This window comes from Danio rerio, chromosome 2, assembly GCF_049306965.1.
Source record: "Danio rerio strain Tuebingen ecotype United States chromosome 2, GRCz12tu, whole genome shotgun sequence".
Taxonomy (NCBI): Eukaryota; Metazoa; Chordata; class Actinopteri; order Cypriniformes; family Danionidae; genus Danio; species Danio rerio.
In genome coordinates, this window is record NC_133177.1 from 2,260,534 (window position 1) to 2,275,120 (window position 14,587).

At 36.2% G+C, this 14,587-nt stretch overlaps 1 protein-coding gene across 2 annotated transcripts in view; it reads left to right on the top strand.

The window, feature by feature from the left end:
• The first annotated feature begins 1,272 nt into the window (after positions 1–1,272).
• Positions 1,273–14,587, top strand: part of dspa (desmoplakin a) — a 54,148-nt gene continuing 40,833 nt past the window's right edge. For both annotated transcript variants that reach the window (NM_001423755.1, NM_001423756.1), the window contains exons 1-4: positions 1,273–1,708; positions 7,638–7,728; positions 7,815–7,936; positions 9,680–9,872. In NM_001423755.1, the coding sequence (NP_001410684.1) occupies positions 1,485–1,708; positions 7,638–7,728; positions 7,815–7,936; positions 9,680–9,872 (630 nt within the window). In that variant the 5' untranslated portion in view covers positions 1,273–1,484. The remainder of the gene's footprint in view (positions 1,709–7,637; positions 7,729–7,814; positions 7,937–9,679; positions 9,873–14,587) is intronic.

The window sequence follows — 14,587 nt, forward strand, 5'->3', positions numbered from 1 at the left end:
TGCATTATTAAATGTTGACTTATGATTAATAAATACACTAACATTAACTAATGAAACCTCATAGTAAAGTGTGATCAGTAATGATTTGAGCATAAATTACAATCTGGCAGAGCATGAATTCTTAAGATGCATAGATTTGGATGTTTTTAATTAATGCAATAATGTTGAATTATGATTAATAAATACACAAACCAACGTTAACGAATGAAAACTTATAGTAAAGTGTGATCGGTATTCTTTTATTTGAGCATAAATAACATATTCAGGGAGCTTGGATTCTTAAGATGCATGGATTTGGATTTTAATACTGCATTAGTAAATGATGAATTATTGTTAATAAATACACTAACTAACATTAACTAACGAAGCCTTACAGTGAAGTGTGATCAATATGTTTTGGTTAAGCAGAAATTAAAAACTGGTGGAGCATGAATCTTTAAGAAATATTGATTTGGATTTTAATAATGCATTAGTAAATGTTGAATTAAGTTTAATTTAACATTAATGTTATATAGTCTTATAGTAAAGTGTTTAGTATTGTTTAATTTGAGCACAGCGTGGCGAAGCATGAATCCTTAACAAAGCATGCATTTGGATTTTAATATTGCTTTAATAAATGATGAAGTATTATTAAAAAAAAATAACTAACCAAGCTTAATAGTAAAGTGTGATCCGCATTGTTTTATGAATCCTTAAGAAACATTGATGTTGATTTTAATAATGCATTAGTAAATTTTGAATTATTAATAATAAACAAACTTACATTAACTAATGAAACCTTATAATAAAGTGTGATTGGTATTGTTTTATTTCAGCATAAATAAGTTGGTGGAGCATGAATCCTTAACAAAGCATGCATTTGGATATTAATAAATAAATTATATAGGCTATTAAATGCACTAACATTCACCACACTGTAAAAAATATCATGACAAAACGCCAAGACAACAAATATATTTATGTTGCTATGAGTCAATTTATTAAGTTTTATAAGTTGTGCAAAGGTTAACTTCATATTATTAGTCAGTTTGGGCTTTGTAAGTTGAGATTACAAGAAAAGTTCAATTTGATTCAGCTAAAAAACTTAATATTTACACTTTTGATTTGATTTTTTACAGTGTGATGAAACCTTACGTGATCAGCATTGTTTTATTTGAGTATAAATTACAAGTTGGCTTAAGTTCAAGGAGTAAAAATGTAGGATTACATATTTCTGACAGAAAAAAGACACCTCATTTGACCGTATGCAGGAATCCTGTGGGAAAGTGCAAGGTTTATGTCAATGGCTGTCATCTCACTCTCTCTGGAGCCGCGCCTCACGGGGAATCAGGTGTGGTTTAACGGCAAAACCGGAACTATCCAGCGCGCAGCGGCCAGTATCCGCGCAGACACCGACCGGAGAGCACCGTGAACACCACTTTTACAACTTTCCCAAGCTGAAACTACTTTAAAAACTATAACAGGCTCTGCGGTCCCGTCCAGAGATGAGTTTGTCCGGTTCTCAGACCAGGCTCCACCAGATCAGCCGCAGGTCCAGTTCGCGGCCAGACCTCACCGCCGTCGGCTACAGTTTACCGAGGAACGACGGAGCTCAGTTTTTCACGAGTGGAAACGGATACCAGTCCGACTATAATGACGGCTACATGCAGACCTACACGCAGACTTTCTCCAAAAACTCTCAGGGTGGAGGAGCTGGAGGAGCCCAGAGGTCAGTGTCCGCTGTTAGGATATTTAAGCGCAGAGTATCGAAGACTTTACTGTTTATCATTAGCATTAACAGCGAATTTCCATTAATGGAGGTTTGTGGGTTCACACATAAACAACAAGTCAGTTAATAGAAGGTGATTGTTAGTGTTATAAAGAAAGTCTTCTGTAAAATAAACCTCTGGAAAAAGTACGCAAACATTCTCAGGTCGCCTGCTGGAGGAAAGAAAACAATAGGCTGGAAGCCATCACAGGAAACTCTAATGGTTTCCAATACAAATGCCATTTGAAAACCAATCCAAACCATCTGATATTAGTCATTAAAACTGGTATATTTGTGTTTGGACATGTTCCATTAGGTTTCATGGAGACTGTATTTGGTCCTTTGCAAAATGCTGGGTTGTTGTATCCCAACGTTGGGTCAAATATGGTCCTGTTATGAGGTTTAAGTTCATAATTTGATCTGTTATTGAAGACTTTTCTGTTTATTATTAGCATTACTAGCAAATTTTCATTAATGGGTTCACATATAAACAACAAGTCAGTTAATGGAAGGTGATTGTTAGTGTTATTTACGCTAAACAAAGTCTACTGTGATATTAACCATTTGGGAAAATATACGCAAACATTCTCAGCTAAAAAAAAAGCAATAATTTATAGCCATGGCATGAAATTCTAATGGGAATAGAAATGCCATTTAAAAATCAACACAAATCTGATTTTAGACATTAATATTTATGTTTTGGACATGTTCCAATGGGATTTATTACTCTCTAATAAACTGGGTTGTAAAATGCTGGGTGGTATAAAGACTGTATTTGGTCTTTTGCAAACCAAGGTTGGGTCAAATATGGTCCTGTTAGGATGTTGAAGCTTATAATTTAATCATTTATTGAAGAGATTTTGATTATAAATTGCATTAACACTCATTTTTCATTATAGCCTAATGGACATTAGTGGGTACACACATGAACAAGTCAGTTAATGGGAGTTGAATGTTACTCTTATTTACTGTAAAAGGCGATTAATTACTTTATTTTAAGAAGAGAGTAAACCTGTTGTTTTAAAATGAACAAGTTGATTGTACTTTAAAAAGTAATTAAATCCATTGACTTGACTTTTATAATCATGCACATAATTTACTCTCTCTTAAGCAAAGTCATCTTTGCTTTTTACAGTAGCATTAACAAACACTTTTCATTAATGCACATTAGTGGGTTCACATGTAAACCAGTCAGTTAATGGAAGGTGATTGTTAGTGTTATTTAGGCTATAAACAAAGTCTTCTGCAAAATAAAACTCTAAAGAAAAAGTATGCAAACTATTGCCTATTGGCTTCTAGCCTATTGTTTTCTTTTTGGAGGAAAGAAAACAATAGACTATAGAAGCCATGGCAGGAAATTCTAATGGTTTCCAATACAAATGGCATGTAAAAACAAAAACAAACCATCTGATTTTAGTCATTAAAACTGGTATATTTGTGTTTTGGACATTCATTGGGATTGATCACCCTCTAATAAACTCTAAAAAATGCTTGGTTTTATGGAGACTGAATTTGGTCCTTTGCAAAATGCTTGGTTGTTGTAACCCAACGTTGAGACAAATATGGTCAAATCAAACATTGAGATAATATTTTTAAATTAAAATAACGACACATTTTTAACCCAAATTGTTGTGTTTGTTCATTTTCACCCAATATTCTGTGATTTTTGAATAAAATGTCTACTTTAAGTGGATATTTTGAAGACAAAATGCCCCTAAATACACAATCAAACATTATTTTTAGAGAAAAAAATATTATTTTCATTCATTTTTTGGTTTTTGAAAATTCATTAAAAGGTTTATCTTGAAGATGCAGAATGTCTGCAATTCTAGAATCACCCATCAGCCCAGTTTTGACCCAACTTTTGGGTTTGTCCACATTTTGGTCTTAAGAACAACCCATAAAAATACATAACTGTTGGAGTTAAAAAGCATAATTTACATTAATTTTTTTTTAATTACGTTCGTCCATATTTAACCCAACATTGGGTTACAAGAACCCAGCACAGAGAGTGAATGTATCAATGAATCATTGATGATTTGTTTAATTTATCTCCAGATTATGCAAGTGAAATTTTTTAACCAAATTGTTGGGTTTGTCCATTTTTGACCCAATGTTACTGTGATTTTTGTATAATAGGTCCCCTTTATTATCAGAGAAAAGTTATTATTCAAAACTTTTTCATTAATTTTTTGGTCTTTGAAAATTAAGTGAAAGGTTTATCTAAAAGACGCAGAATGTACCTGCCATTTTAGAATTAGCCATCAGCCCAATTTTAACCCAACTTTTGGGTTTGTCCACATTTTGGTCATAAGAACAACCCATAAACAAATCATCAATGATCAAATGTTACTCCTACAGAGTGAAAGAGAAGATGAAAGTTCACCCAGAAGTAAATTTCGGTCTACATTCACTCTCTGTGCTGGGTTCTTGCAACCCAATGTTGGGTTAAATAAGGACAAACGTAATTAAAAAAAAATTAATGTAAATTATGCTTTTTAACCCCAATAGTTATGTATTTTTAATTTATCTCCAGATTATGCAAGTGAAATTTTTTAACCAAATTGTTGGGTTTGTCCATTTTTGACCCAATGTTACCGTGATTTTTGTATAATAGGTCCCCTTTATTATCAGAGAAAAGTTATTATTCAAAACTTTTTCATTCATTATTTGGTCTTTGAAAATTAAGTGAAAGGTTTATCTAAAAGATGCAGAATGTACCTGCCATTCTAGAATCAGCCATCAGCCCAATTTTAACCCAACTTTTGGGTTTGTCCACATTTCAGTTTTGGGCAACCCACAAAAACACATTACTGTTGAGTTAAAAAGCGTAATTTAAGTTTAATTAAAAAAAGCAATGTTAAGTTTGTCCACATCTGACCCAGCATTGGGTCGCAAGAACCCAGCACAGAGAGTAAATATAAATAATGACTGAATTTAAAATTTTGGGTGAACTTTCACTTTCACTCTGTAGGAGTAACATTTGATCACTTGTTTCATTTGTCTCCAAATTATGCATGTTATTTCATTCTGGCGCCAGACAGGAAATGTTCAGTTTGATTAACGTGATGGGGTTATTTACACATGCATTAACCGTAAACGGTATTCCACATTGACTGAAGAGGGCAAAAGTTTTAATTTGAGCACTTTCAGTTGGTTATAATAGCAAACAGTGCTGACACACACCTAATATGTGCATGTGGACTTTGCTTGCGAGTGCATGCTTTGACAAGAATGGTATGCAATTCATCAAGTATTCTGGCTTGTTTGTTGTTAAACAGTATGCCAACAAGTAATAAAAAGTTCTGATTTATCTTCTAACTCAGTGGAGAAAATGGAAATAGTCATTTTATTAAATACAAAATGATAAAGATGATTGATAATGTGGCGGCACGGTGGCTCAGTGGTTAGCACTATCGCTTTACAGCATGAAGGTTGCTGGTTAGAGACCCAGCTAAGCAAGTTGGCATTTCTGTGTGGAGTTTGCATGTTCTCCCTGTGCTGGAGTGGGTTTTTTTCTGGGTGCTCCGGTTTTCCCCACAGTCCAAACACAAGTGCTATAGGGGAATTGAGGAACTAAATTGGCTGTAGTGTATGAGTGTGTGTGTGAATCAGTGTTTTCCAGTACTGGGTTGTGGCTGAAAGGGCATCCGCTGCGTAAAACATATGCCAGAATAGTTGGCAATTCCTGATAAATAAGGAATTAAGCCAAAGGAAAATGAATGAATGAATGAATGATTGAATAACTGAAAATCATAGATAATAAAAAAAAAAACATGTTCTGTTTGGACGGATATAATCTTTTGTCATTTTATATGTCATAACTTGTGTTTGTTTCAATGTTTTGTTTGATTAGCAATGCGTAGTATTCAGAAAATGAAAATGAAAGAAAAACTGAACTTACGTTTTGTGTGTTATTGTGTTTTTATCATGGTATCAATAATAATAATAATAATAATAATAATAATAATAATAATAATAATAATAATAATCATAATAATAATAATGTTAATAATAGATTTTATTTATAATGCACTTTTCTAAAACCCAAAGCGCTGCAGAGAAATCAAACATGCAATAAAATTCAAGTATACATTGAAAAAAAGTTCTAAAATATAAACACAGAATAATCAAGAATCTAAAAATGCAGTCTTAAAAAGAAGAGTTTTTAGCATCTTCTTAAAACTAGCTAGTGTGGAAGCATTTCTTACAGAGTAAGGGAGCGCTATCCATAACCTAGGTGCAGCAACAGAAAAAGCTCTCTCCCCCATAGATTTTAGTCTACAGGGTGGTTGTTGAAGTGTAAGAGTATCAACAGACCACAGGGAGCGAGAAGGTGTATACTGAGAGACGATGTCACAGATATAGAAAGGAGCGGTACCATGTAGAGCTTTATATGCAAGTGTGAGACTATAAAGCTTGCATTGCGTGTGTTAAAAAATGAATGCATGTGCGCATTTTAAAATAAAAAATAAGACAAAATTCAAGTTGTGCAGATTTAATCCTAATGGGAAATTTTATTAGATTTATCTGAGAACATGCAGTAGAATCCCTTTGGAATGAGTGCAATTTAAGTCGAAGTCAAGTTAAAGCCAGCACTATTGTCAATTCTGCGACATATATAGACCAACACAAACGTAACACGTAAAACGTAACCCCTATATACATTTCTGGAGATCGCAAATTATGTAGCCAGAGAAATGTATGGCTGTGTTTCATCTTTAAAACGAAAGCTATGGGGTGGTATGATGCCATTCCTGTTTGCGATAACCAATTGACCGCTTACCTCTGTATGGACGTCTTTTTACTGTGTAGCTAGTTTGTCCAGCTAGCTCACCACATTGACAGATTTGAGTCCGGTAAACAGACATCCCAAGTTGGGAAAAATCATTTCCGGGGGAATCATTTCTGAAGAGCTAGGAGGGATGCAGTGGAGAGAGGGGTGTGCAACACATTTAAGGACCGGGCGGGAGACGCACGACTTCCGGGAGATTATCATTCATTTGCGAGCATCTGGGAGTCTCTGTGCATTTGCGGGATACTCCCGCAACTTCCGGGAGACTTGGGATGTCTGGGAAAAAAACGGTTCCAGAAAGCGGATAAAACAAACAGAAAAATAAAATAAACAAGTAAATAACAGTAAAATCTGAAAACATGGTAAAAATCAGGCGAGGGCTTTTCTTTTTCTGGATTGCTTTTGAAAACACTATTGGTTGGGTTTAGGGAAGCAGAAGGGTGGGTCAGTCAGTTGGTCATTTAGTCAGTCAGTCAGCAGGCACGAATTACACTTATGAGAGAAATCTGAGATCTCAAAAAGCGTACACAGCGGCCTCTGGTGGTTTCACTAAAACAAAAACTGCAAAACAAGCGTCTCTTCTGAGACGTAGTTCATGATCTCTAGAAATGTATATAGCGGTACGTTTTCAGAATAAGCCTGGGTTGGAATAGACATACAGAGAATTGAAATGACATTACTGCCAGACCCTGGGTGCCTACAGGAATATAAATATACAAATAAACTCATACGTAAATAATGTTAGTAAAATCGTAGATAGAAAGAAAACTAAAAATACTTTGCAAAGCCTATTGTTCAGTTTCAATTTAATTTCACACATCTCAATAATGCTACCCTACATATTTCTGTCTGAAAACCACGACATTATCTAGCTTTCTCTAGAAACCGAATGACATTTCACTGAATAATATTCTCTTATAAAGAAAGAGCACATGATTATGCAGCCACAGAGGGGTGAAAGTGAAACTGAATAATATTCTCTTATAAAGAAAGAGCACATGATTATGCAGCCACAGAGGGGTAAAAACTTTTGCATAAGACTGTATATTTAATTAATTTATTTGTTAATTTCTGTAATTTTCCCTCTGTTTTCAGCATGTCTTCCATGGCGGTTCAGAAGCGAGCTCAGATGTTGTACAGTGACTGCATGGGATTCCTGCAGCGAGCGCAGGGCCTCCTGGAGACTGTACGTGTTTGTTATACTATCAGGCTGTTTAGTGATATGAGCTGTTTCTGCTTGTTTGTAAAGTGTGTGTGTGTGTTTCTGGACAGATGGGACCTGCTTCTGAGGTGGACAAGAACATGATGGCAGCGCAGGACGCCATGGATCAGCTGCGGAAATGTGCGGTGGACATGAGGAACGCCGGTCTGCCTAATGACATGATCCTCCGCAGGTAAACAAAACACTCAGCATGACCACATAACACAGGGATTTTCTCACCTGTCTAGAATTGCAGGTACATTTAGTCTTGTTTTTGAATCTGCCACTATGCTGACACACATGCACTAGTAGCTCCGCCCTCTTTTAAAAAGAGCACAATCTCATTTGAATTTAAAGCGACAGTCACCAAAATGGCACAATAAGGATCCAAGCCTAAAAGGGGTCAGTTTCAGAGAGTTATAAAGCATTATCTGTGGTATTTTGAGCTGATACTTAAGTAAGCACACACTCTAGGGATATCAGAGACTTATTTCACATCTTGTAAAAAGGGTCCTCTTTAAAGGGCCATGAAACCCCCTGGTTTCAGCAGAGTGTTTTCACACCTCTACTTTGGAAAAAGTAAAAAAACTGGGCGTGTCCAGCTCTGTTTAGGGGGAGTGTCGGAGGAACTAAAGTGGGAGGGTGTGGGAGTGTCTATTTGGGCACGCGCAAGTTTCAGAGTCAAAATACACACACACACAGGAGAAAGTGATGGTGTTTAACCTACATGGACATCTGTAGTCGAATTATTTGTCAAATTATTAAATGGTGGACTTTAACTGCAGTTTGGCTCTTTCATTCAGGGAATTCATTCATGTCCCTCGCGACAAACGAGATATTTGATTCGAGGAGCTGCTCTAAGCGTGTATTTTTCATGCAATGTTTGATACCGCACGGCGAATGAGAGAAAAAAAACTCAGCATTTCCCGGAAACTTAGATGCACACGGCAGGTAGCGTCAGAAAGCCGCGTGTGTTATTCCGGTCACAAAATGCGGTGAAAACCCTACACGAGGGTAAAGTTTGGTTGTGGTGCTAACATGTTTACACTCGGTACAATAGTTAACTTAGTTCGATATGAACAAACTGAATAAACAAAGAGCACTGGTCGCTCACTTACCAAATCTGTAGAGACAGGACAATCACCAGCAACTAGAGCCGCATCTGTATTAAGAGGAGACTACAAGCGAATCCGGATCTCAGCGTTTGCAGATGAGAACAGCTCTCAGGTAAACAATAATCCTCCTTAGACACGTAAGTTATTGTTGTCGAGCGTCACGTCCACTGTTTATCCACACGTGACTCCAGCTGCGCTCTCACAGAGAGAAAATTAAAACAAAACTTCACTGCAGCAAACAATAAAAGCAACACTTCACACTTGTTTTGCCAACACAACGTGGCGTCTCTGTAGTCTAAACACTGTGACAGTAATGAATATTAATGAAGTTGCACAATAGAGCGCGCTGATTGGTTTGAACCAAGCCTTACTCATGCATTAATGCAGCACACTGTAAGACGTAATAAGACACACTCTGGCAAAGACGTCCAGTCTGCATGCTGGAATACACGCTATTATCTCATGACCGTGACGCAGCTTCAAAAATTAGTTTCAAACCGGAAGTACGAATTTGCTTGAAATAACGCAAAAACAACCAATTTACACTGTTTAGTGAAATATAGGTGTCCTAATAGTGTTTTTAGCAGTGTGGGACACATATACGACTGTCAACAGCTCAAACACATGTGTTTCGGTGTTTCGTGACCGTTTAAGGTAAATAAATAGAAAATGCTTAAAATGTACCCACAATTATGGAATCAGTTATGTAAACCGAAGTTCTTTGCTTTTAATAAAATATCTACCGCAACTGATGGACGAACACTAAATATTTTTGATGATAACATGCATTGTAAAACCTCCAACGCTCTTGTGTTTTTCAGTTTGGAGGACTGTCATAGCTTTTATGCAGACATTCGCAACTCCATCACGGGCACCACCATCAGGAGGACTGGCGGCACCGTCAGCGGCACCATCGGTGGCACCATCAGTGGCACCATTGGTGGCACTGTCGGCGGCTGGGACGATCCCAGCAAGAGCTTTCAGGACGCACTGTCATGGATCAACCAGAAGAAGGTCAGCCTCGGTTTTAGTTTCAGCAAATATAAGTTAATATTACAAGTACTGGATTAAAAATAAAGAGACGCTTTCTGCTGTCTGCATCAAATTAAATGTAAAAAGTAGTTTTAAATGATCATCCCTCATGTGAAAGTTTAACTATTGTTTGCAACACAGGCTAATTCTGAAAACATAGCCCTATATGCATTTCTGGAGATCGTGAATTAGGCAGCCAGAAGTACGTACGGCTGCATTTCGTCTTTAAAATGAACACTACAGGGCGGTTTGACGCTGTTTCTTTTCATGATAACCAGCTGAACGCTTAGCTCTGTATGGACGGCTTTCCTGCTGTTACCAGTTAGTCTAGTTAGCTCGCCATTTACGTTGGTGAACTTGTGATGCAAAGAGGACTTGAAGATGATGACGGGCTTCGAGTCTGCCGAAGAACGGTTTTAGAAAGCGGGTAAGACAAAAACAGAAGCCAAAAAATAAAATAAACAAGTAAATGACAGAGTGTGGATGTAGTCAAATCTGAAAACGTGGTAAAAATCATGTGGGGGCTTTTCTTGTTTCTGTCAGTTGGGTTTGGGGAAGTGGATGTGTGCTGGTCAATCGGTGCTTTTGAAAACACTATCGGTTGGGTTTAGAGAAGAAAGAGGGTGGGTCAGTTGATTGGTTAATCGACAGCGGCCTCTAGTGGATTTACGCCAGAACAGAAGGTCTGAATGGCATTCGAGAGATATTTGAGACCTGAAAAAGCATACTTAGCGCCCTCTAGTGAATTCATGACACAAAATCTGCCAAAAACATAGCTCCTGGATGTATTTGGCGCTCTCTAGAAATGTATATAGGGGTACGTTTTCTGAATGAGCCTGGGTTGCTAAGTTGTATTATATTTTAAGTAGTTAAAAATTAATATTTGGTAAACTAGAGGTATACATACAGTGATACAAGTCTTTTAATATGTCCTCAAATGATTCCAGCCAATATTTTTTTCAAGTATAAACTATTGTTACACTAAATGACACTTCTGTAGTTTTCTGTAAATCACGGTCAAAATTAAATGTACATTAATGTTTAGAAATAGAAACTAAATGTAAAGCTTTTGTATATATTTATTGCTTTGTATTCAGGATATATACGTCAATTTTACAAGTACTGTATTAAAAATGAGAGACGCATTCTGCTGTCAAATTACATGTAAAAAGTAGGTTTTATATTCGGCTAAAGGCAAAATGATTAGCCCTCATGTGTAAGTTTAACAATTTTTAACAACACAGGCTCATTCTGAAAACGTAGCCCTATATACATGTCTGGAGATTGTGAATTATGTAGCCAGAGGTACGTACGGCTGCATTTCGTCTTTAAAACGAACGCTATGGGGCGATTTGACGCCATTCCTTTTTGCGATAACCAGCTGACCGCTTACCACTGTATGGACGGCTTTCCTGCTATTACCAGTTAGTTAGTCTAGTTAGCTCGCCGTTTATGTGTGACGCAGAGAGGACTTGACCATGATGACGGGGTTCGAGTCTGGCAAAGAAAGCGGGTAAGACAAAAACAGATGCCAAAAAATTAAATAAACAAGTAAATAACAGGGTGAGGGTGTGGTAAAATCTGAAAATGTGGTAAAAATCAGGTGAGGGCTTTTCTTTTTCTGTATTGTCTTTGAAAACACTGTTGATTGGGTTTAGGGAAGTGAGTGGGCGTGGGTGAATTGGTGCTTTTGAAAACACTATCAGTTAGGTTTAGGGAAAGAGGAGGGTGGGTCTGTCGATTAGTCAGTCGACAGCGGCCTCTAGTGGATTTACGCCAGAACAGAAGGTCTGAATGGCATTCGAGAGATATTTGAGACCTGAAAAAGCATACTCAGCGCCCTCTAGTGGATTCATGAAATAAAAACTGCCAAAAACATAGCTCCTGGAATGTATATAGCTCTCCAGAAATGTATATAGTGGTACGTTTTCAGAATGATCCTGGGTTGCTAAGTTGTATTATATTTTAAGTAGTTAAAAATTAATATTAGGTAAACTAGAGGTATCCATACAGTGATACAAGTATTTTAATATGTCCTCAAATGATTCCAGCCAATATTTTTCAGAAGTATAAACTATTGTTACACTAAATGACACTTCTGTAGTTTTCTGTAAATCACGATCAAAATTAAATGTACATTAATGTTTAGAAATAGAAACTAAATGTAAAGCTTTTGTATATATTTATTGCTTTAATATTTGAATCCTCTTTTCAGGTATGAAAATACAAGATATCCTGAGGAAAAAAAACTTCACAACTTAGTTAAATGGTATTATCTGTACATATCATATAAAGGAAAGACTGTAGGATGAGATCCTCGGACTTTTATTGACGTTTTATTCTCACAGCTACCTCATTTTTTTCACACAGTTATAGCAAAATCACAAGTGTGCGTCAAAACTGGAGAATCAGCAATGCTGTGTGTGTTTTCACCATTTTATGATTATTATTATGCATGTATTTGATGAATTTTAAGGCAGTTTAAATGTGCTGTATTTGTCAAATATTAATTGCTATCGAAAGACGTCTCTTCTGCTTGCCAGGACGGCATTTCTATTCTCAAAAATAGAGTGATAATAGTGTTATTGTGATATATTAATACAATTTAAAATACATGTGTGATATATTTTAACATTTCGGTGATTCAAAGCTGATTTTTCAGCATCGTCACAGCAGTTTTCAGTGTCACACAATCCTTCAGAAATCATTCTGATGCAACTATGTTCACTTGTAAGGGAAATTCCAGCTAAAATATGAGTTGTGCTCTATTGACAGCACATATTGCATCAATTTCTGCGTGATAAGCTTCTAGTGTAAGTGAATAACTACTTTTTATTTATAGAAATAACTTTAATATTGCAATATCAGATAGCCCAGTCGCAAAACTATTTGTAGTGTGAGCTTTCAGTTAGTCTTCTGTCCTGAGGTGTCTGGAAAACTGCAGTGTGTTCTGAAGATTGTGTGATTTCTGACATGTGCAGAGTTTACAGCCTATAATAACAGCAGTGTGCTGGAATTCAGTCTCCTCCTCGTGTGCAGGCTGGTTCAGAGTGTAATTTGACTCAGGCTTATCTCACATTCAGAGCCACTGAAATGTGACGAGTTTCCCATAGTACAGAGAGAGAGAGAGAGAGAGAGAGAGAACTAGTCAGAAACATCATAGGGACATCTGAATAAATGCACCTACTATACATTAGACGTCTGACGGACATACATATCATGTATATATTGCATCCGTCTGTATAATAGAGGTCGTTTGCGCAGTGGGTACAGTTGTGTATTTTACTTTATATGTTCATTCATTCATTCATTTTCTTTTTAGCTTAGTCTCTTTATTAATCAGGGGTCGCCACATCGGAATGAACCGCCAACTTATCCAGCATATGTTTTACACAGCGGATGCCCTTCCAGCTGCAACCCATCACTGGGAAACACCCATACACTCTCATTCACACACTACGAACTATTTAGCTTATTCAGTTCACCTATACCACATGTGTTTGGACAGTGGGGGAAACACCCAGAGGAAACCCACACAAACACAGTGAGAACTCGCAAACTCCACACAGAAAGGCCAACTGAACTAACCAAGGCTCGAACCAGCGACCTTCTAGATGCGAGCAACTGCAATCATAATATAAACAAACTACACCAAACGTTTTCCACAACTATAGGGTGTGTTATAGCCACTACAACACGGTCCAAAAATGAAACAAAATGAAAATTCAGACAGAGGGAGATTTTAGATTTTAGACCACTTTATTGAACCGTTTTTCTACTCAACCTTAACTTAATTGAGGCAATATGAAATCAGCAACTTAATTCCCATCAATCGACAGCAAAAGACATTTCCCGACACGTTAAAAGACAATTATAGTGTTGACAAAATTTCAGAGAAAGCACAAAACAAAATACAAAGCTTTCTTATCACCACAGATCTGTTCAAACGTTAATAAAGGCAAGGCAAGGCAGGCTTATTTATATAGCACAGTTCATACACAATGGCAATTGAAAGTGCTTTACATGAACAGGAAAAAAAGAAACAAGAAAATAAAAACAACAAAGAATTAAACATGATTGAAAACTGACTAAAATGTGTTTTAAAGAAATGAAAAAGAAAGACATGATACATAAAGACATAAATAAAGCGCTCATTGCCTTGAAAAAATTAAAATCAATCAACACTCTCGCTTTAACACTCATTATAAACCACCCTAGCAAGAGAGAGAGAGAGAGAGAGAGAAAGAGAAACAGGACTGGCTGTATTATACACAGACTTGTTGTTACTTGAATTAGATCTGATGATGAAGGCGTCACACCTGAACACACCTGAACACACCCATACACACATTACACACAGTCTAAAAAAGCTTTTCCATTAAAGCCAATGCGTATATATATATATATATATATATATATATATATATATATATATATATATATATATATATATATATATATATATATATATATATATATATACAGTCAGAATTATTCTCCTCCCTTTGATTTTTTTTTTCTTTCTTATTTTAAATATTTCCCAAAATATGTTTAACAGAACCAGGTAATTTTCACAGTATATCTGATAATATTTGTTGCTTATTATTTGTTTTATATTGGCTAGAATTCAAATTTTTAAATATCATTTTAAGGTCAAAATTGATAGTCCCGTCAAGCTATATATATTTTTCGACAGT